We start from the raw sequence: 21,073 nt of genomic DNA, 5'->3' as shown, positions 1-21,073 counted from the left end.
CCATATGTGGCTTATCATCTTGAAGATGAAGCCTGATAGCCAGGCATTAAATTCCCTCCCAAAACAGGACTCTGCCAGCAGCTGAACCTGTTCCCTCATTCAAAAAATTTAAGATAATTAAAAGTATGTCCTTCATAGGGCTGGTATGATTGTATGATCAAATTCCCATATACAAGATATGCAAAATAATGCCCAGAATTTATTAGGCACTCAATAAATGTCAATTTATTACCTCAGGCTTTATTTCTCACCATCACCACCCCAACCATTCTAGACAGAAATCACAAACTGATTCCCTTCTCCTTGAAGTCTTCTGGTGGCCTTCCCACCTCCACCTGCCTCAGCAAGGTGCCCTTCCTAGACATAATAGTACCCTACTTGAGTAGAGCACATTGTACTAAATGCCACAAATCTATGTTCAAACATGACCCAAAAGAGCTTCCATATAGAAGACAAAGTTAAAACTATGTGAAAAACACCCCAATAATTTTTAATATTAAAAACAAACTATGTGAAAAGGGGAGACAAGCCAAGAAAATGAGAAAATAAAGTGATTTAATTTTAAATCGGAGTTTAAGACAACAGAAGGGTTCATGGCACCACACATGACTAAGACGTGAACTGAACTTCTGGGAGTTCAGTCGGGTCCAGGAAACTGTGTAGGACATCATGGCCCCTGCCCCAAAGCTGGGGCATCGGACAGAAAATTGGGGCAGGACTTTTTGGGGTGATGATTCAGTGTGTTCAGGTCAGCAGGCTCTCCGTGAAGGGTCCATATACAACAAGGGTGGAGGTCACACCACTGACATCTTGTTCCAGAGGTCTGAAGTCCTGCTGTTCATCTACAGCTTGCTCCTGAGGCTGGAGATTATACAGTCCACCTCTCACTTCGGGCCTCCACAGCCTGTACCAGGCCTTCGCCTAGGATGGCAAAATCCTCTAGGATCGCTTCGATATTGGGCACCATCACAGACTCCCCACCTTGAGACACTACCATATGCCCTTTTGTGTTGGAGGCCTAGGAGAATCAGAGAAACGAGGTGTCACAAAGGAATGCCCAGACAACAAGACACACATACTTCATACCCGACACAGGGTCACTCATGGAGCAGGCCACACACAAACGTGCATGCCCACGTGGAACCACATGTGCACACTCAGTAATGGATGGCGGTCACCAGCCAGTATACCTTGAAGGGCTGAGGCCGGAAACTGGTGGGATTCCAGAGGACACCAATCACCTCTCCACCATGCTGGTCGTAGAAGAAAAGGGCCAGCTCCCCGAAGGCCTTCTAGGAAATGGCAGGACAGAGACAAGATTATAGGTGGGCACCTGAGAGCTACCTCCAAAGGCCCCAGCTTCGCCTTGCCAGGGTCAGTCAGCCCTTTAGGACCTACCCTGAGCTGGGCCAGATAGAGCTGAGGAGGATCATAGCCCAGCACAGGCATTAGTGATGAGGGCCCTGGCTCACTGAGTAGACCACGGCAGAAGGAGGCAGCCGGTGAGTCCACAGCCTGGCGGTGCCGGGGTATGTGGCGGGGAGACAGGCGGATCAGCACATCGTACATGTCCAAGGGTGGCCGGAACACTGTCTGAGGAAAGACAAGGAGGGTCAGCAGCGCCATTTGGAGTTGGGAGCTGGACTACAAATCCCTCCACATGCCCACCTTGATTCCTCCCTTCCCCTTTGTGTGACCACCCATTATGAGTCTGAATGCTCATCTGAAGGCAGGAACACCAAGGCCCAGTTGGTGCCAGCAAGGGGTCCAGCAGGAGGAGCACAAGCTGGGAGCATGAGGCATAAATGGAGCTGGGGCCTTGGTTCTACTCCAGGTTCCACCACTGCCAGGCACTGTGGGCAGCTTCAATTCCTTCTCCGGATTCAGTCTCACCAAACAAAGAGACTGGGCATCCTATGAGGGCCCCTCGAGCCCTGGACTTCCACAGTTCACAGGTCTAATCTCCAGAGCCCCTGGAGTCAGTCTTAGTCAAGGGCTTACCCTGATGTCCCCAGGCCCCCGGGGATCCATTAACTGCTTTTCTAGGACAGGTAAGGCCTCAGCTGCTAGGACGACGAGCTGCTGTAGAATCTGGGGGTACACAGACATCAGACAGGTCAGACCTGACCACACGTCTTAGCCCAGGCTGGGCCTGCTTTTTCCTTGAGGGAGAAAATTACACATTTGGGAGCAGAGATGGGACTGAACCTGGGGTGAGGGTCCATCCTGTGTCCATACAGAGCTTTTGCGATCCTGGGGGGTAATGATGACCATGACAGGGAGTTGTACCCGAGTTGCCAGGAAGCCACTGCGGATCTCCACCTGCTCCTCCACTGTAGAGAAGATGGGATCCTGGCTCAGCTTGCCCTTCTCCCTCAAATATCCTTTACTGCCCCAGGACCTCTTCCTATACACCCAGCAGCTACCCATCACAGGGATTTTCCAATGCCCCTCTCCCAGGTGGCAAAGGTGATGAAAGGGACACTATATTTGCCTCAACTGGGTGGGGAGTTAAACTCCCAGCCTCAGCCCAGAGGCAAAATTTTCCACTCCCTGGCATCCATCTGGTTTCCGGGCCTATACAAGCTGAGGCCTGCCCCTGGCCCCCTCCCACCCTATGTTCCCACACACCTGGGGAATTAGAAAGCTGACACCTTCCTCTCTACTGGGATCAGGAACTCCTCATGTTACAACCAGAAATCATCACTTCCACCCCCCAAGAGGTCTGGGCAACTATTCTAATCTGGACCTTTCCCTGTTCCCCACAAGACTTCTCACCTGGTGTTCAGTCGCCCTTCTCTTCTCCCCTTCACAGTCCCCCAGGTGGCCTGCTTACCACGCCCAGTCTACTCTGTTTTTGGTCATCACATGGGCAAACCACATCTCTACAGTCTCAGAACTCACTAAAGGCTTGATCTGGGCCTCTTCCTCCTCCTAATTCCCCACCCCAAGGCAGTCAAGATCAAGTGTAGATATCTGGAATGGGGGAGGCACAGAGAAAACCTAACAGACTGACAGGGAAAACCCTTGCCTGCCATATACTGCAACCCACAAAGCATAGTTCTTCCAGTCCTCTGACCCTAGTGCGACCACTTACCAGTGAGTTCATTGTTGAGGTTGACGATAAGGGGGTTGTTCTTCCAATCAAAGGTTGATACCAGGAAAAGGAACCGAAGGAAGCCCACCTGGGGAGAGCTGAGGGGAAGGAGTAAGCGAAGTGGGGTCCAGCCACACATTCCCCAGGCTTCCCACACAGTCTAGGGAGCCTGGACCCATTGGCATGCTTGGGAGGGATGTCTTAGAACTCCTCTGTCACTTGCTTCTCTCATTTGGATTGAAGGTATAGCATGAGGGATGAAAGTCCCAAGGGGAATTTACTGGCTAAGGAAAAGAAGGAAGGAATTACCTGGGAGGGGTGAAGGGCTCAGGGTGCAGGAAAAGGGCAGCAGCCACCAGGTCCAGGCTCTCGTCAGTGAACCCCTCACCCAGAAGCTGGGCGCGTACCCACCGCTTGGTCAGCCGAGCCACACCTGAGAAGGCTGGGTGCTGCTGTTGGAGTCTACGGGGTGGGAGGGAAGGTGGCAGTGGCAATAAGACTTGGGCACTCAGGGCCCAAGAACAGTGTTTCAGCCCTAGCACCACTATTTATTCAAACTTTACCCAACACTGGCCTCTGTGCTAATGCATTACATGTGTAAACTCATGTCTCCCTAACTAACAACCCAAGAGGTCAGTCCTAGCATTATTCCCGTTTTACAGATGAGAAACGTTAAGTTCCAGGGGGAAATCCTGTCCAGAGGGATTTAGCCAATGAGATGGCAGGGCCAGGATTCTAGAACTTGCCTGACTCCAGAACTCATATCCTTATTAACCAGCTGACCTCCCAAAGAAACAGGTGGCCAGGAGAGCAGAATGGGGGCAGAAAAGCATCTATGAAGAGAAGAGCCTGTGCAGGTGGCCATACCCATGTAAGGCACTGGTGAGCAGGGGTAAATGCCTTGTGTCCTTCTCAAGGCGGAAGGAGGCAGGTGTGTCCCTCAGTGAGATCATTCCCTCAGGGCTCCGCATCTCCTTCAGGATCTGGGGCTCCCGCTGGTAGGCCACACGAATCCGGAACACAAACCCATCCTATTGGAAGAGGGTATGGGGTGGGAGGTATACGTTGGCCTGGGGCACTCTGACACCCGTTGTCCCCTCCCTCCCTAGGGGAACCCCCACCCTGCACCAGCCCAACCTTAAGGACATCAGTATGTGTGGCTGTGGCCCGGCACTGTAGCCCATGCTGTTGCGTCAGCAGCTCTGCCAGGCGCAGCTGGAAGGCAGCTCGGACCCGCCTTATAGCCTCAGCATCCTGTGGCCACTGACCACTGCCCTCCAAGTGACATACCACTGGGGAGAAAAGTGAGAGGTCTCGAACTGCAGTCTGGGGTGAGGACAGTCCCTCTCACCCCCACCCCAGAGCCCCCTCACCAGTCATGGGCTCCACGTAGGCCGGACAGGGCTTGTCAGGCCGGGGCAACAGCGAGGCCCGCTCTCGCAGGTGTTCATGGAAAGAGTAGGCTGGCCAGACTGGAGTTGGTGGGAACACCTATGAAATAAAGACTGAGGAAAGGGTCTGGGATTGGAGCGGGGAGGAGGAGTACCCAGAATCAGGAGTTGGAAGGGAGAATACTGGGTGAGTGGAGTAGAGGTGGGGCTCTCTGCCCTCTTGAACCTCACCTCAGTGTAGCGCAGCGCTGGGTGAGCTCCCTGCACAGCAGACACAGTCAGTGGGAGACCTTCCAGCCCCCAGAGCAAGCGGCTGAGGTCATCGTAGCAACGCACCACAGCTGCCAGGGCCTCCTCACCTGTGCTGGAGGTCTGAGAGGGAGAAGACAGTCAGGAGGCCAGGTCCCACAGAACCAACCACCCCCTGGGATTCTGCCAAGGCTCTGGCTGCTGCAGAGCCAGCGCCCCCTCTGCTGGACACTCCAGAAAGTGCAGCCTGACTGAGATAAGGGCTCTTTATCAACTACCCAATCCAGCCACGCAGGCTACTCTGCAATCCCTACCATTGACCACAGCCCTGAACCAGTACCCTTACCTCTTTCAGGCCTTGGATCAGTGCATCCAGGAGGCCCCCCATATAGTGGACGCAGGTATCAGGGATGTCAGCATGGCTAGAAAAGGGGTACAGACACAGTGTGGGCATTGGGGATAGGAGTCAGCTGCTGGATGTGAGCTGCTCATCCCAAAAGCCTGAGCCAGACCCTCCTAAAAGGCTCTGCAACCCAAGGTTGCCTCCTGGCATTCATATGCTAACACTTACATTGCCAAGAGGTGGGTGACAACCTGGTGGGGAATAAGGCGCTTCTGGGACATAGAGACTGCCTCCCAGACCACAGCTTCCCGAATGGCTCCATCCTGGAAACGCCGGAGCTCCGAGCGAGATCCCCAGAACTGGCGGAAGTCAGCAGCCTGAGAAGAAGAAAGGGGTGATGTGATGGGAGAGATCAACAAAGCTCTGTCAGGAATCTCCCTAATGGGTCTCAAATACAGGTGGCAAGAGGATAATCCACACCACTCCTTCCAGTGCCCATGCTGGGCTTCCCAAGACAGGGCCAAATCACCCCGTAAACCCCAGTGCTCCTCACCTCAGGCTGGTCGGCCTCTGGACCCAGTTCAAGGACACTGGTCAGCCCCTCAGGCCGGAGAAGCAATCCCAGCGTCAGGGTCCCAGATTCCCTGTGCTTCGGTGGATCTTGACTAATGGCCCACTGTAGGGGAACAGAAAGGCTGAGCTCAGCCCAAGATTCTCCCAACTTAATCCGGAAATCTGCCTTCTAGCTAGAGGGATGGTGTGTCTTTTGTATCTCCTGGGACCCTAGATCAAACCTCCCTCATACCCACAAACTCCCTGACCCAAACCACCTCACCTCCGAGACTGGGGGCCTAGAGTGGGCCAGCAGTTGCAGCCGGGACCCAAGGCCCTGCTCCAGGAGGGTAGTTAGTGGACCCAAGGCAGCTGAGACATAATCTCCACCATTGTCCTGCAGCTCTGGCCATAGCTTCAGCCGGTGACATGCTGCCTGCAGACGACTCAGTGGACAGAGACTGGGGGTGGGGCATAGAGGGACAGAAGGATAATCAGGTATTGCTGGCCTCAAGTATCTCCTCAACCCCGCCACAACCAGGAAGATCTGAGCACCTGCCTGAGGACCTCCGCACCATCACTGTAGCCCCAGAGAAACAGGATCCACTGACATACCCTGTCACCTCTAAACTTACTGCAGGATGTGGTCAAAAGCCCGGATCATGGGTTTGGGAGTCATCAGCAGCAGCTGGAATCCATCCTCAGCTTTGCTATCCAGCAACATCATAGACAGCCGTGCCTCGTGTTGCACCTGGAGCCACAGGGACTCAGATGTGAGACTGCCACCACTGTACCCTTCCCTTCACTGGGCTCAAACCAAGAGACATGCCTGACCTAAACTCTTTGGAGAGAAGTTTCTTAGGTTCTCATGCTGGCAGAAAGGACAAGGTCTAGGCTGGAACAGCTGAGGAACCACAGGCCTGAACCAGTGGGGGACCATTGGTACCTGATGGTAAGTGGAGGCAGTGACATCAGCACAGAGGTTGAGATGGCCTGAGGAGTCCAGGAAGACAACTGGGAAAGTCTGGTGGAAGTCAGCCAGGGCCGGCTTAGAGGGGCAGAGAGAAGCCAGTCAAGATTGGGGCCTTACCTTCAGGTATCCTTGCCCAGACTCAGCCCTGCCCTACTCACCAAGGAGGGATCTGAGCTGAGACATAAATTGATCCCGTTGACTGTCAGATCTGTGGTGGCTGAAGTGAACCAGAGAAGGTGGGTGTATCAGAAATTATTCCCCTGGGGACCCAGCCCTAATGACACCCTCCTCCCAGCCAGGTGGCTGCAACTGTGTACCTCTGGGACTCAGTTTGCTCATCTGTCTAATGGCAAGAAACCAAATGATCCCCGACAAGATAAGAGGATTCTCTGGATGAGTGGAACCCTTTGCCTTTCTGAACCTAGCCACTCACCCAGAAACTGCAGGACACTTCTCAGAACCTGGTAGCCGCTCATGGTGGTGTGGATCTTGCGTGTGGACACGAGGAAGGCAACCAGCATGGAGACAAGGAACCCACTAAACCCTCCCAAGCCCTGAAAGAAAGATGGAGAAAGAGGCATAAGCTCAGAGCCAGCCCGCCCTCCATGAGGCGGAGAAGCTGGGCTACTTCCAACTCACCTTATCCAGTTCCCGCTGCCGTAGCCAGACCTTCAGAAGTGCCACACCGTCCTTCAGCCCCAAGGCTGAGCCCAGCACGGTTGACAGCAGCTGCACATGAGACTCAAGGGCCGTGTCCTGCAGGATCCATGTGTTATAGTGGGGGGTTGGGGGCTCTGAACTACCTGTGGGAGGAGAAGAAAAGCTATGAGAAAAGTCCTCATAATACCCTTCCATCCAGCTCCACCTTGACACCAGTGCCTGCTCACCATCCCCTGGAGGACTGTGCCCTCGGTACCAGGCAGAGCGCACATTATTCTTGGATGGCAGCAAGCGGCATAGGCGGAAGAAGTCAGGTGGAGGGCATGGATGCAGACGTACAGTGACCAGGCGCTCATCCTTCCCTGGTGGGGGAAACGGGGTGCTGAGACCCTGTAGCCCCCTGGAAACAGAGGGGTCCCTACATTACCACCCTAGCTACTTGAGGGCCCCACACACTCCCACCTCAGAATTTGAGGTCCCTATACCGTCTCTCTCAAACTTGAAGCCCAAGCCTCTCATCTTGGACTTAAGGCCCCTGTGCCCTTCCACCATTGGATGTGTCAACCCATACTATGCCCTCAGCCCAGTGTGTGCCTCCCACCATATGGCCGCAGCAGCAGTGAGGGTTTCAGGTGGCAGCCATTGGTGTAGGAGAAGCGAACACTGCCAAAGAGGGGGTCTTGAGCCAGGTGATGAGCCAAGTGGGCCAGGTAGAGAGCACGCTTGCGGAAGTAGCGCTGGTTCAGCCCATCCTTGTCCTGTAGGATCTCCTGGAGAGGGTCAGGAGAAGAAAGAGATAGCTGGGCACTTAAGTACTTGCTGTTGGAGAGCTTGGGGGCAAGATGAAGCCAAGGTAAGAGTCACAGTTTAACAACCCCAGGGATTCTCTGTTGGCCAGAGTGCCTGAGTTAGGGCTAGCAACATAACACCCAGTTCACAAAGGGCTAAGGGAGCAGTAATTGGCCCAAGGGCACATCTCAAGATGATTGTGGTGGTCTGCTCTTTTGATTTAGAATTCATATTTCAATCTAATGGCAAGTGGCAGGTGGGAAAGAGAGAATGACCCAGGGATTTGTAGATGGTGCAGCAGCAGGCCTCTCCATCCTCCAAACTCTGGACCTCACCCTGGGCATGGTCAGTGCAATATCCACATTGATGTCCGGTCGGATGCAGGTGCCCAGAAGGTAGCTGCCCACAACAGTGACCTGGGCTGGGGGCAAGAAGCGGAAACAGCCCTTCACTGTATAGGGCACTTGGTGGAGGGGAACTCGAACTCCAGCCGGGAGCCATGCCTGGTCAGTCAGCTGCGGGGACAGAGATAATGATATTGATCTGATTGCCTTCAAAACATGTCCCCTTGATGTCTAATAGATCTCAAATTCAACAGGTCAACGTGTTTAAAACCGAACTCCTGATCTTCCTATAAATACATCTTCTCCATTAAGGCAATTCCATACTAGTTGCTCAAGCCAAAAACATCTTGACTGATTTGTTAAGAATACCCATTTCACTTTCAGTATATGTGCTGATGAAGTGAGCACCCAATTCACCTTCAAAAGGCAACCAGACTCTGACCACTTCTCTACTTCTCTTAGTCTGAGCTACTACCATTTTTCAGTGGATCACTGCATGAGAGGTTCCTAACTAGTCTTCTTGATTTCACCTTTGTCCCCCTCCATTCTACTTTCAACACAACAGCCTGAGTGAACTTTTTAAACTAAAATTAGGTCACATCACTTCTCTCCAAATGAACCATGCAGTAGTCCGTCATTTCACCCAGAGCGACAGCCAAAGTCCTGGTTTTGGTACACAACAACCTAAATGAAATGACCCCTCCATTACCTTTCTGAGTTCATCTCCTTTTATCTTCCCCTCATTCATTCCAAGGAATGCACCAGACCTACTCCTACCTTTGAGCCTTTGTGTTGGTTATTTCTCCTTCCTGGAATGCTCTTTCTCCCTTAGATATCTAACGGTTGCCTCACTTCCCCCCAAACCTTACATAAATGTCACTTCAGTAAGGCCTACCTCAACCACCCTATTTAAAATTTCAAACCATTCCCATCCTCTGACATTCTCACAATCGATTAACTTGTCCTACTTTTCCCTTTTCACAGTGCTTAGCACCTTCTAATGTTGCCATATGGTTTACTTGACATGCTTAGTATCTATTGCTTATAACCCCAACACTAGAACATAGGCTGCTTTGTTCACTGATGTATCCCTGACAACAAAACTACTGCAAAGCACATAAATGTTTGTCAAATGAATGAGAAGGTGATTGACCACACTCCCAGCTGAGCCTCCTGGCAGTGAGAATGAGCTCCAGAGATAGCAAGGCCCCTGTTTCAGACGTCCCCACTGAGGACCTCTTCTAGGCTTTCCAATTACCCACACCACTAGCCTAACCTCTGTCTCAGGGGTTGAGGGCACCCTCATGATCCGCTGGTTGACCTCCTGTAGAAAAGCATCAATTCGCTCCTTCTTCTTCTCTGACAACCTCACTTCCTTCAATAGCTCCTCTACCTGTAAGAAGGGGTGAGGGAGAGTCCTTTAGCCTCAAGATCTCAAGCCTGCTCCTCTAACCTAGGCCCCAGCCACCCAACAGTACCTGTAAACGAAGCAAGCTGGAATGAAATAGGCTCTCGGTTTCCCGAAGGCGATTCAGCTCCTCACTGGTAGGCTCCTTGTACAGTTCTGCCTGGCTGAGCTTCACTGGCTTCAGGAGGCCCTCCACTGGAGACTCAGCCACTGTATGGCTCTTTGAGGATTGCTTTTTTCCCTCTTTGCCTGTGACTTTCAGAGCTGACTCCATCACCTGGGGGTAGTGAGAGGGAGAAGCCAGTGTGAGGTCACATGTGTCTAGAATCCATCGCCTGAAGTGTCACCATGATAGGATGTAGATAAAAGCCTGCTCCTGGTTCCTCTTTTGAATGGGAGTCAGATTGTGTAAAACTCAATTTAATCGTTACTGACAGCACAAGCATGGAGCTCTGCTTGGAGTTGGTAGGGGTAATAGCTGACTAAGTCCTACCCTAAGTAATGCCTAAGCTCCTTGTATTTCCAGGTACCACGCATCAGGGCGCTTCCTCTTCTGCTGAGTTAGTTCTGGAACTTTGCAAATGCCATCTCCACTCTTGCTCTATTCAAATTTTGCCAGGTCCCACCTCCCCTGGCAAACCCTGACTATAGATTGTATGCATTCATACTCTATTAGTGATGGGAAGAGCTAAAACCTATTGGCTCTGGAGAACATAGTAAGTCACCCAATCCTTACAATAATCCTAGAAGAAAACAGACACTTAAAGGTCCCATGAGCTCCAGGTTCCACAGTTGATATGCCTATACTGTGAGCAGGCTTCACACCCTGGTCTGCGGGATCCCAAACCTTCCTTCTCCCTTCCAGTCCTGGACCCCGCCCCCATCCACAGACCCACACCCAGGACCACTCCAGGAGCGCCACCATATGCCCCAAGCTGAAAGCAGAGAGCGAAAGGAGCTCCTACAGAAGGGACTGCTTTCATGCTCCTTGTTGGCGAGCAGTCAGGCTCTCCCACCTCTGGCACGTTGAGCATCCCTTCCTCCTAGATGGCTCACTCACCTCCAGCTTCCCAGCAGCTACGCGAAGCTTCGTTTTCGCAGGCGCTGGCCCCATCCCTCCAGGTCCAGGTCTCGCTCCAGCACTTGGGGTTTAAAGCCGGCGGCACAATTTCTTCCCACCGCGACAGAACTGCTGAAGCCTCTCCGCAGAAGCTGAGCCCCCTCAGGAGATCTGCTTCACAACCCAAAAGATCTGCTAAGGTACCCCAAGCGATCTTGCTAGAGCAGCCCCAGAGAACCGCTAGGGTGCCGCAATCAAGCCTCGTGCCGCAGGACTCCGCCCAGCTCCAGAGCCATTGGGTGAGTGCCCGAGCTGCTGCTCGCCATTGGTTCCTGTCACTCTCCAGGACCGCCCATTGTGTCGGGAGGGGCCAAACAGACCGATTTACGGTCTTTTTGCGACACTACACCGGAAGCTTGCGGGTAGCTTGGCAGTCGCTTCCTTTTCCTGACTTCCTTCATTTGGGTACAGAGGGGAAGGGCGGAGCTAACTTGGGCCCTCTGGGAAAGGTTTATTTACACCAGTGACGTCTCCTTTTGTTTGTCCACCACGTCTTAGCAATTATCCAGTCTTGTAAGTTCTCCCTCCAAAATATATCTTGAATGTATTCACACTTCTCTGTCTTTACTGCCAAGTTTAATCCAAGTCACATCATCTTGTCCCTAGATTATTGTAATGGCTTTTATCTAGCTTCGTAAAATTTCCAAATCTACTGAAACGTTGCGATACTAATATAATGAATGCACATGTAATCGTAGTCCAATTATAAATTTCAGGAAATTTTACCTTGATTCAATATTATATGAAGTCCATATTCAAATTTTGCCAATTATCCCACCAATACCCTTTACATAGTAGCATTTTATTTCCTGATGCAAGATCATGCATCAATTTAGTCATGTTTTTCTCCTAATCTGGAACATTTCTTGAGCATGCTATCTTGCTTTTTTTTTTTTGTCTTTTATAACAACTTTTTTGAAGAATATAGAACAGTTTCATTTAACAGCTTTTTCTTTAAATATTTTTTTATTTAAGTACAGTATACATACAGAAAAATCACATAGGGTACAGCTTTAATATTCACAAACCAAACATTCATGTAATCAGATCCTAGAAAAGAAACTCCCCTCATGCTCCCCTCATAACCTTCTGGTTACTCCTTCCCAACAGTAACCACTATCCTGAATTCTAACGGCATAGATTAGTTTATGCAATAGCTTTTAGAGGAACTTTCACAAAAGTGGATTTGTCCTTCCACAATCTGTTTACACATAGTTTCCAGAATGAGTTTTCCAAAACTAAAATCCTGTCATGTTACTCTCCTTTTAAAAATTCCTCAGTGGCTCCTATAAAAATTAATAAAGGGAAACCTCACTAAAATGAAGTCAGGAGATAAGAAGGGGAAGCTCTCACAAAATACCACTGGAAGAATTGACAGTTACAGACCCCAACAGAAGAATTGACAAAAGAAAAGAATCATGAATTATAGGCCTGAACAGGAAAATTCTACAGTGCATCTTCTACAAGAAATCGACTATCCCAGTAACTTGGCCAATAAGAAACCATCTTCTCCTTGAACTCTCGCTTTTCTCCAACGGATTTTTATTCAAAAACAGTTCCTCTCAACTTCCTCCTTTTTCTCCATAAAAAACACTCCTCTCCTTTGCTTGTGGGGCTTGTCTATGGCTTTTACTATAGCTTGCCTGTCCTGAATTGCAATTCTTTGTTTTTCCCATTTTTGCTGGTAAACTGTTTTATTTACTTTTTACCCATTTTATTTTTAAGGTCAACACAATTGTTTTTAGAATAAAATACAAACTTCTACAAGACCACGATAAATGTGGTCCCTCTCTATCCCATCCTTTCTCTTAATAACTCCACCCCTTGCTCACTTGGCTCCAGCAACATCAGCCTTCTTTCAATTCCTTGGTTGTATCAAGTTCTCCCCCACCGCAGAGATTTGAGCCAAACCATTTGCTCTGCCTGGAATGCTTTTTGTTTGCCTTTTTCCTTTTCATCCTTCAGCTCCCAGAATAAATATCACCTCTTTAGTTAAGCCTTCACTGACCACCAAATCTGAAATGTTTTCCCTTATCCAATTACTCCCATTTATTTCCTTTTTAGCACTTTTTAAAAAACTACTTTTGATTGTTTATCAGTTATCCATCAATTTGCCCTTGACTGAATCCATGGAAACTAGAACCAGATATACATGGCCTGTGCCTTGCACACTGTAAATACTCAATAAATGTTTTCTGAATGAATGAATAAATGAATGAATGAATATAACTGTCAACCTTCCAGCCTTGTCTCTTACCATTGTTTCTGTCAAATTTTATGCCCAGCCATATTAAACTATTTGGAGTTTTTGACTATTGTGCTTTCTTGTTCCGGGTCTTTGAACTTGCTACCCTCTTTGCTCAGAATGTGTTGTCCCCCCTGCCCAAGCTTTATTGAGATATAAGTGATATATAGCATTGTTTAGGTTTAAGATGTACAATGTGATGATTTGTTACACATATATATTGCACAATGATTACGACAGTAAGGTTAACACATTTAACACATCCTTCATCCCACATAATAACCATTCGTTGTTGTTGTGGGGGTGGTGGGGGTGGTAACATTTAAGATCTACTCCTGAGGTCAGAGAAAAGGCAGCAGGTGGAAGCTACAGCAGGCAGGCAGCCTAGCCCAACTTCACCATGGTGGACACCTTTGCGGGCACCTAGAAGCTAGCAGACAGCAAGAATTTCGATGACTACATGACTACATGGTGTGGATTTTGCTACCAGGCAGGTGACTAACATGACCAAGCCTACAACAATTATCAAAATAAATGAGGATACTGTCATCATAAAAACACAGCATCTTTAAGAATATGGAGGTCAGCTTCAAGCTGGGGGTGGAGTTCGATGAGACAACAGCAGATGACAGGAAGGTCAAGTCCATTGTGACACTGGATGGAGGCAAACTATCCACATGCAGAAATGGGACAGGCAAGAGTCAACACTTGAGCAGGAGCTTGTTGATGGAAAACTAATCCTGACACCCATGGCAGTGCAGTTTGCATCCACACTTACCCTTCACTGACTGCTCCTCTGCCAACTGGCTACCCCTGGACTCAGCACTAGATTGCCTCATTTTTTCTTCTGGCATTTTGTATAAATCCATGTTGGTTGGGGAAATTCTTCTACGGACCCATCCTGGATCCAGTTTGTTTCCATTGTGTTTGTTTTTTTAATTGTATCCAAAGTGTACTCTGAGGTCAATAAAACAGAACCAAAGAAGAAAAATCTACTCAGCAACTTTCAAGTATATAATATCAAGTATAGTCACCATGCTGTGCTGTGTTTGTACCCTTTAACCAATGTCATCTAATTTGCCCCTCTCTCCAGCCCCTGGCAACTACCAGTCTTTCTATTTCTATGAATTTGGCTTTTTGAGATTCCACAAATAAGTGAGATTATGCAGTATTTGTACTTTTCTTTATCTGACTTATTTCACTTTGCACAATGCTCTCAGTATTCATCTATGTTGTCACAAATGCAGGATTTCCTTCTTCTTTATGGCTGAAGAATGTTTTGATTGTTAAGGAAGCTTTCTTGGAGGAGATGGGGCTTTGCTAAGACTTGAAGTATGAATTGAGTTTGAATTGACTGAGAGGAGGAAGTAGCACCACTAATGGCTGAGGAAGAAGAAAAAGCTGAGAGATAAGTCAATCATTTATTCCACATTGGATAACAAGAAATGTCAAGCCCTGTGTTCAATGTCAAGGATAAAGAGATAAATAGGACATGATGATCACAAGCCAGAGACCTAGAATAATGCTCTAGCCCTTACATTTCACAGACTGGTCCTTCTATTAATTTAAATATAAACTCCCAGAGGTTTCTTCTGCTCTTGCCTTGCCTCCAGCTAAAACTGCAACCACCCCAACATTTTCAGTCTTAGGCCCCCTTTAATCATCTTCATTAGTATTCACCAAAGCTTGAAATGGTATTATTTGTCTACAAATTACTTGCTTTTGTCTGTTTCTGTCTCAGCCACTGGAATGTAAGCTCTATGAGGGCAAGACCCATCATTTCTGTCTCATTCACTACTATATCCTTGGCATTTGGTACAGGACCTGTCACATAGTAGGCACTTAATAAACATTTGTTGAATGAATGAATGTCTATTTCTTAAGAGCACCTTGGAGGCTGGGAGAAAGATGTAAACAAATAATTGCAGTATAGAATTGGGGTGATATGCACACATTGCTGTGGGCACACTACACTAGGAATATTACAGTATGATGGTTGAGAGCAGCCACACTAAAGCGGGATGGCCAAGGTTCAACTCCAGGTTTTGCCATTTACTCACTGAGTGACATTAACCTCTCTAAGTTTATTATAATCAGCAAAATAGATATTCTAGTAATCACCATGTCATGGATTTTTGTAAAAATTAAATGAGATACTATGTATAAAGAGCCTGTTACATATTGATGCACAGCAAATGTTAACTATTATTATTAAAGAAGATCATGGCTCCTTAAGAGCACTATTCAATACTTAACATGCGTTAACATATGAAGAATAAAAAAAATGTTGGTCCCTTAAAAAAAAGTCATTCTATAAGGTCAGAATTGTCTTTTTTAAAGCAAAGACCCCCTCCCTCTCATTTATTTTGCCAAGATTTCCATATCTTTTCTCTTTGCAAGAAAGGTAACTGATTCTTCAGAAGAGCCCTGGTTATAGAGTACCAGGTGATGCCATAGAGACCAAGAAGAAATATCCTTATTTTCTCTACCACCAGAGGGCACCAATCAATCAAGTCAATCTCTTATTATGAAACTATGAGAAAGCTCTAGGAAGCTGTTTCTGACATTCATTCTTTTGACAAATACATTTTGAGTACCTACTATTTGCCAAACATTGTAGTAGCTTGTGTATGCTTATGAATAAGACCTGTTGTCCTTATGGACTTTATAATCTTGAGGACCTACTAAGTGTCTGAGAGTTCCTATTAGTCATGGAGGTGAAGGGTGTGGTTCAATTTGTGATGACTGTTGTTTTGTTACTGATTGTCTTCTTGCCCTTAGTTGCCAGCCCATGAGAACAATTACTTGGTGTCTACTTTATGTCAGACAGTGTGCTGTCACTGAGGATCCAGGGATGTAGAAGACACAGTTGCAAACTACTAATAAACAATATCTTACCAGCTAAAATAAAAAGGCATGAGACAAGTTCTGTGGAATTCTAGTTCCTCTGACCTAAGAATGAAGGACCTTAAGCACACAACTCATTAACATACTTGGCTGTCAGCCTCCCAGACAGGTGTATATTTAATTAGCCACCCAGCACAGGGCCATGGCCACTGTTGATATTTAGTATGAGTTTGTGAGTTGATTTGAGCCCAGGGAGCAACTTCTGGTCTGAGTGCCAGGTGTATGTTTCAGTGGGTTAGGCTAAAGATCTACCAACTTCTGGGTCAGGGTGGGGCTGTGACGAATTTATGTGGGTGAAATGCTTTGAAGATGAATTTTCTATTTGTCTACTCACAACCTTGTTATTAAAGGTGTCAACATCATCTCTCATGTTTCCAGGTCAGCAATCTTCTTGACCCTAAATTGAGTGCTGGAGAGGAAGTCAGAATAAGTCATATATCATCATTTTTGGAGCAAGGGCTGCATTGACTGAAACACTCCTCCTCTGAAGCGAGCTCTAAGTCCAGTGGAGTATGGCCTCAAGACCTATAGAATTGGGAGCTAGGGAATGACTTCTTTAAAATACTGAGACCTAATTTCTGAGAAAACAACAACAATAAAGGGGCTCCTTCAGCATGGATTGTGCACAGACTTCTTTCTGACGAGTACAGTATAGAAAAGAGATAAAAAGAGTAACTTTACAGTGGAGAAACCTGAAACACTACCTCAGCCAGGTGACTGAAGTCAATATCAACACTGATGTCATGTTGATATTATGTGCCCTCAATATGATGTGATGAAAATGTTATTTTACCCCTGTGATCTTCTCCCCATAACCCTGCTCTAATCATGAGAAAAACATTTCAAATCCTACTTGAGGAACATTATACAACATACTTGACTAGTATTCTTCAAAACTTTCAAGGTCATCAAAAACAAGGAAAGTCTGAGAAACTCAGAGTCAAGAGGCATCTAACAAAACCTGAAAACTAAAAATACTGAGGTGTCCAGGATAGGATCCTAGAACAGAAAAAGGAAACTAAGGGAATGTGAACCAATATATAAATATTGGTTCATTAATTGTAACGTATGTACTATACTAATAATTGGGGAAAATGGGTGCCTATGGGAAAATATGGGAACTCTCTGTACTATCTTCTCAATTTTTCTATAAGTCTAAAACTATTGTGAAAAAAAGTCTATTAAATTATGGAGGGGGTTGTATCCAGAATACAGCTTTGCCTTTAAAGTATTTTTTCTTCCTTTAAAGTTCCTATTAATGGATAATTTACCATGTGCCAGTGTTAAACCTTGTATATAGATGATCTCATTTAATCTTTATAACTGCTTATGATAGGTATAATTTACCTTCTTTTACAGAAGCTTATGAAGAAGGAATAATATAATATAAATGGTGGAATAATATAATATAAATGGTGGAGCCAGGGTCGGAACCAAGGATCTTTTCGATCCTAAAATTTTAAGTGTGTGAAGTTTTCACAGTATCTTGGATTTTCTAGGAAACGTTTAGTCAGTTATTATAGAACATGCCATTCTGGAAGAAAGGAGTATTCTATCTAAATCATGAGGACTGAAGACTGTCTCCACATCTCACTTCTGCATGATTATCTTAAAAGTCCCTCGATTCCAGGTTGGACCTTCAAGCTCAAAGAATCTATAACGGGGTCAAAGTTCACCAACAGTACTTCATTTTACAAATGGGTAAACCGAAGGATAGCCAGAGCACTTGTCTCAAATCACAGAGAGAAGGGCCAGGAACCCAGGTTCAGTCCGTATTGTTATTTCTCTATTTCCCACAGCTTCCTCTTTGTAGTTAAGAAGGGAAGTAGAAACTGGCCTGCCTTCCCCGTTTCTGGATAGAAACTGTCCCCCCGCCCCCCAAATGGGTGACATACTGCCTTCCAAGGACACACTGGCGTGAGGGCTGAACCTGCAGAAAAGTTGTCGGGACGCCTGTTTCCACCGATAAGGCCCGCATTCTCAGCACATCCTTGTCAAGCATCTACCGAGTGCAGGGACAACGTGCTGTGTGTCGCTGGGAGGGGCCTGCAGAGGACCACGGCTCTTGGGAGGATGGCTGAGGACTATAGATACACATAGGGGAAGGAGGGAGCTGATGACCCTAGGACCAAAGGTCTCATCCGTGGCGCACCTTGGGAACCAGGGCGTCAAGCCGCATAACCGTCATTTTGGGGCCAAGGGCACTCTCTGAGGCCACCCTCGGCTTCCACAACTGCTTGGCCCTTTAAGGGTGGGGTACACGCGCCGGCGTCACAAAGCGCCGCCACCGCGCTGGGCGGTGGAGAGGAGGCGGGGAAGTGGGAGGAGGAGGAGGACGACGACGAGGGCGGGGGAGGGAGGGGCGCGCGCAAGCGCGTCGGGCCGCCAGCCACCGAGAGCCACCCCCCTCCCGGTGCGCGCCCCTCCTCCTTCTCTTCCTCCCTCCTTCTGGCTCCGTCGCTCCCCGGCGCAGGCATCTCTCTCTTCTCCTCCTCCTCTGCCGTCGCCTCCCAGCCGCCGCCGCCTGCCGCAAGACCCCGCGCGTGCTCCCCCCGCGTTTCGGCCCCGCGTGCCCTCGGCCCCGGCGGCCCCTGAGGAGAACGGAGAGGGCAAGCAGGCGCAGCGCTCCCGGGCTGGCCCGGCCCCTCCCCTCTGTCGCCGGACCTCCGCCGCCTTCCTCCGCTTCCACCTTTTCTCCCCCCCCAAGTTGAGGCTCCCTCCGGGGGGGGGAGGCCCGGGACCGGGAACGAATTTCCCTAACTCCCTCAACCCCTCCCCCCATCTGGCCCGAGTGTGGGGAGAAGGCCCGGCCTGTGTCGTGTGTGAAGAGGACGTGGTCCGGCCCACGGGCCGTCTGGGGCCTGGTCCGGCCCGCCGGGTGTGTAAAGACAGGGGCCCGGTGCGGCCCGGCCCGAGGGCGAGCGGAGGGGAGGGGCCTGGTCCGGCTCGGCCGGTGCGTGAGGACTGGGGCCCCGGCCGGCGCTGCAGCCGCCGCCGCCGCCGCGATGGCCCAGCAGCAGATGACCAGCTCTCAGAAGGCCCTGATGCTGGAGCTGAAATCCCTGCAGGAGGAACCGGTGGAGGGCTTCCGGATCACCCTGGTGGATGAGTCCGACCTCTACAACTGGGAGGTTGCCATCTTCGGACCCCCCAACACCCTCTACGAAGGCGGCTACTTCAAGGTATTCCCCCCACCCCCACACTAGGCTCCCCTGGCGGAGGCCTTTGCTCCCCGACGCGCTCGGCTGTTTTCGGGGCCGAGAGTGTGAGCGCGGGTTAGCGGAGGGGCCTCCTCACCTCGGCAGCCCCCTTCCCCCACCCGGGGAGGCAGGAAGGCCTTGCTCACCGAGTGCCTTTTCTTTGTCATAGGGGCGGGGGCGGGAGGCCAGACTGCACCGGGAAATAGGAAAGCCTCTCTGGCTAGGGTAGTGGCGACCAGGGGTGGAGGGTGGCTGTCTTTGTTTTGTTTCTTCAGCTGAAGGTGTATGGGAAGAAAGGTGGTCTGTCTGTCCCCTCTCGTTCTCCCATCAGAACCATCCCTGCGCAGGCTGGAACTGCCCCAGAGGGCAGAGTGACCTGCACTTATTGGATTGGACCTTTCTTTTTTGGGGGGTGGGGGAGGGGTATTAGCCTGTCATTCCATTCCATAGGCTGCCTGGTGACCTGACATTTTGAGGATTTGATGGGTTTCTGGCAGAGTAGTAGTTCCAACTTTGCGTTTCAGTGGCGGTAATAAAGAATAGGAACCTAGGGGCGGTAAACAAGGATACCTGCATTTTCTAGCCTTTTCCATTTGAGGGAACTTTTAAGCCCTCTTTCTGGCCTCATTCTCTGTCTACTTCTGTGGTGTTTCAGAATGCCCTTTGTCCTCACCCTGCCACCAACTTTACTGGCTTTGTTGTTGTTGCTGCTGCTGTTTATGTAGAAATAGCCAGAGGGTGGAACTTGTTATGTAGAGAGATTGATAGTTTCCCACTTTAGTGAGACGAAATTGAAACCCTTTGCTCAGGTGGCTAACTCTAGCAAATGGAGTGGTCTCACAGATTAAAAGTATCATTTGAGGTGAAGTGGTTTCGCTGAGTAGGACGGCTCCGTAGACAGGGACCATAGATAGTGTTTCCATTGTTTCCCATGACTTTAGAATAGTGGTTATTTTTCAGTTTGGTGGGTTTTTTTAATCCTATGGTAGAATAACTTGGAGATATTAAGGATTTTTTTTATTTTCTGTTTTATCTTTTACCATTTTTGAAGGGACAAATCACACATTGATGGTTGAATGTTTTAAATGGTGCAGAGACAGAGAATTGAGTGCTTAGGAATCCATTTAATTTTTGTATTTCCAAAGTTAAGTCAAATAGAACAGTGAGTAGTTTGTTTTGAAGGGAGGGGCTGTCTTGGCAAAAGGTTTAAATGAGTATCTTAAGTCATGGAGTTACGATGTTTATTTTTAGGACTACCCAGTTTTTGTTTTCTATCTTACTAAAGGTAGAGAAGCCTGTTTCAGGCTTGGAATTGGGTCAAGTTTGTAGATAATGTGAAGAATTGATAGGGGAATGCCTCATTTTTTTGTGGACTCCATATGCAGTACTTTTCAGATGCAGATATTTAAAATCATTAAGTAAACATACAAGTTATTAGTTTAGGAACCTTCTCTTGTCAATTATAAATGTTTTTAAATATCGGAAAATTAATTGCACAAAATGGAATTTATGTTATAACTTCTAGCAAAGCATTATTGAGCAAAATTTACTGGCTAAATTTAGTGGAGTAAAGTTTAATTTCCAGAATGATGTTTGGAACAATTGATAGTCAAGATAAATGGATACTAGTTAGAATATTATCACTCCAGTGGAGTTTGTTAAAAAACTGTGTTTTTGGTTTGTTATTATTTTTGCTTAAGTAACTGTGAAAGGAGTGTGGATGACCTCAGTTTGGAATAGGTAATATGTAAAGAGGATTCCCTGCAGCGTACACTCATTTACATTGTGCTTATTA

At 48.2% G+C, this 21,073-nt stretch overlaps 2 protein-coding genes and 1 pseudogene across 2 annotated transcripts in view; 2 read left to right on the top strand and 1 right to left on the bottom strand.

Moving 5' to 3' along the window:
• Positions 1 to 469: 469 nt before the first annotated feature.
• Positions 470 to 10,920, bottom strand: NOL6 (nucleolar protein 6). Its single transcript, XM_039875558.1, has 26 exons — positions 10,867 to 10,920; positions 9,877 to 10,083; positions 9,675 to 9,791; positions 8,390 to 8,569; positions 7,867 to 8,035; positions 7,493 to 7,627; positions 7,245 to 7,408; positions 7,039 to 7,159; positions 6,764 to 6,822; positions 6,579 to 6,680; positions 6,268 to 6,383; positions 5,916 to 6,093; positions 5,634 to 5,756; positions 5,309 to 5,457; positions 5,084 to 5,159; positions 4,720 to 4,860; positions 4,471 to 4,588; positions 4,235 to 4,389; positions 3,965 to 4,128; positions 3,407 to 3,559; positions 3,098 to 3,195; positions 2,209 to 2,333; positions 2,002 to 2,091; positions 1,399 to 1,593; positions 1,191 to 1,292; positions 470 to 1,018 (listed from the first exon to the last, which is right to left on the bottom strand). The coding sequence occupies exons 1-26, from the start codon at positions 10,918 to 10,920 to the stop codon at positions 869 to 871; spliced, it is 3,441 nt and encodes a 1,146-aa protein (XP_039731492.1). The 3' UTR covers positions 470 to 868.
• A 2,556-nt stretch (positions 10,921 to 13,476) lies between these two features.
• LOC120612966 (fatty acid-binding protein, heart-like) lies at positions 13,477 to 14,000 on the top strand (annotated as a pseudogene).
• A 4,671-nt stretch (positions 14,001 to 18,671) lies between these two features.
• The window catches only part of UBE2R2 (ubiquitin conjugating enzyme E2 R2), an 85,772-nt gene continuing 83,370 nt past the window's right edge, over positions 18,672 to 21,073 (top strand). The window contains exon 1 of the mRNA XM_039875559.1: positions 18,672 to 19,260. Coding sequence (XP_039731493.1) covers positions 19,084 to 19,260 — 177 coding nt within the window. The 5' untranslated portion in view covers positions 18,672 to 19,083. The remainder of the gene's footprint in view (positions 19,261 to 21,073) is intronic.

This window comes from Pteropus medius, unplaced genomic scaffold, assembly GCF_902729225.1.
Source record: "Pteropus medius unplaced genomic scaffold, Ma_sr-lr_union100, whole genome shotgun sequence".
Taxonomy (NCBI): Eukaryota; Metazoa; Chordata; class Mammalia; order Chiroptera; family Pteropodidae; genus Pteropus; species Pteropus medius.
Note: the sequence above shows the minus strand (reverse complement) of the source record. Positions and strands in the feature narration are given on the sequence as shown.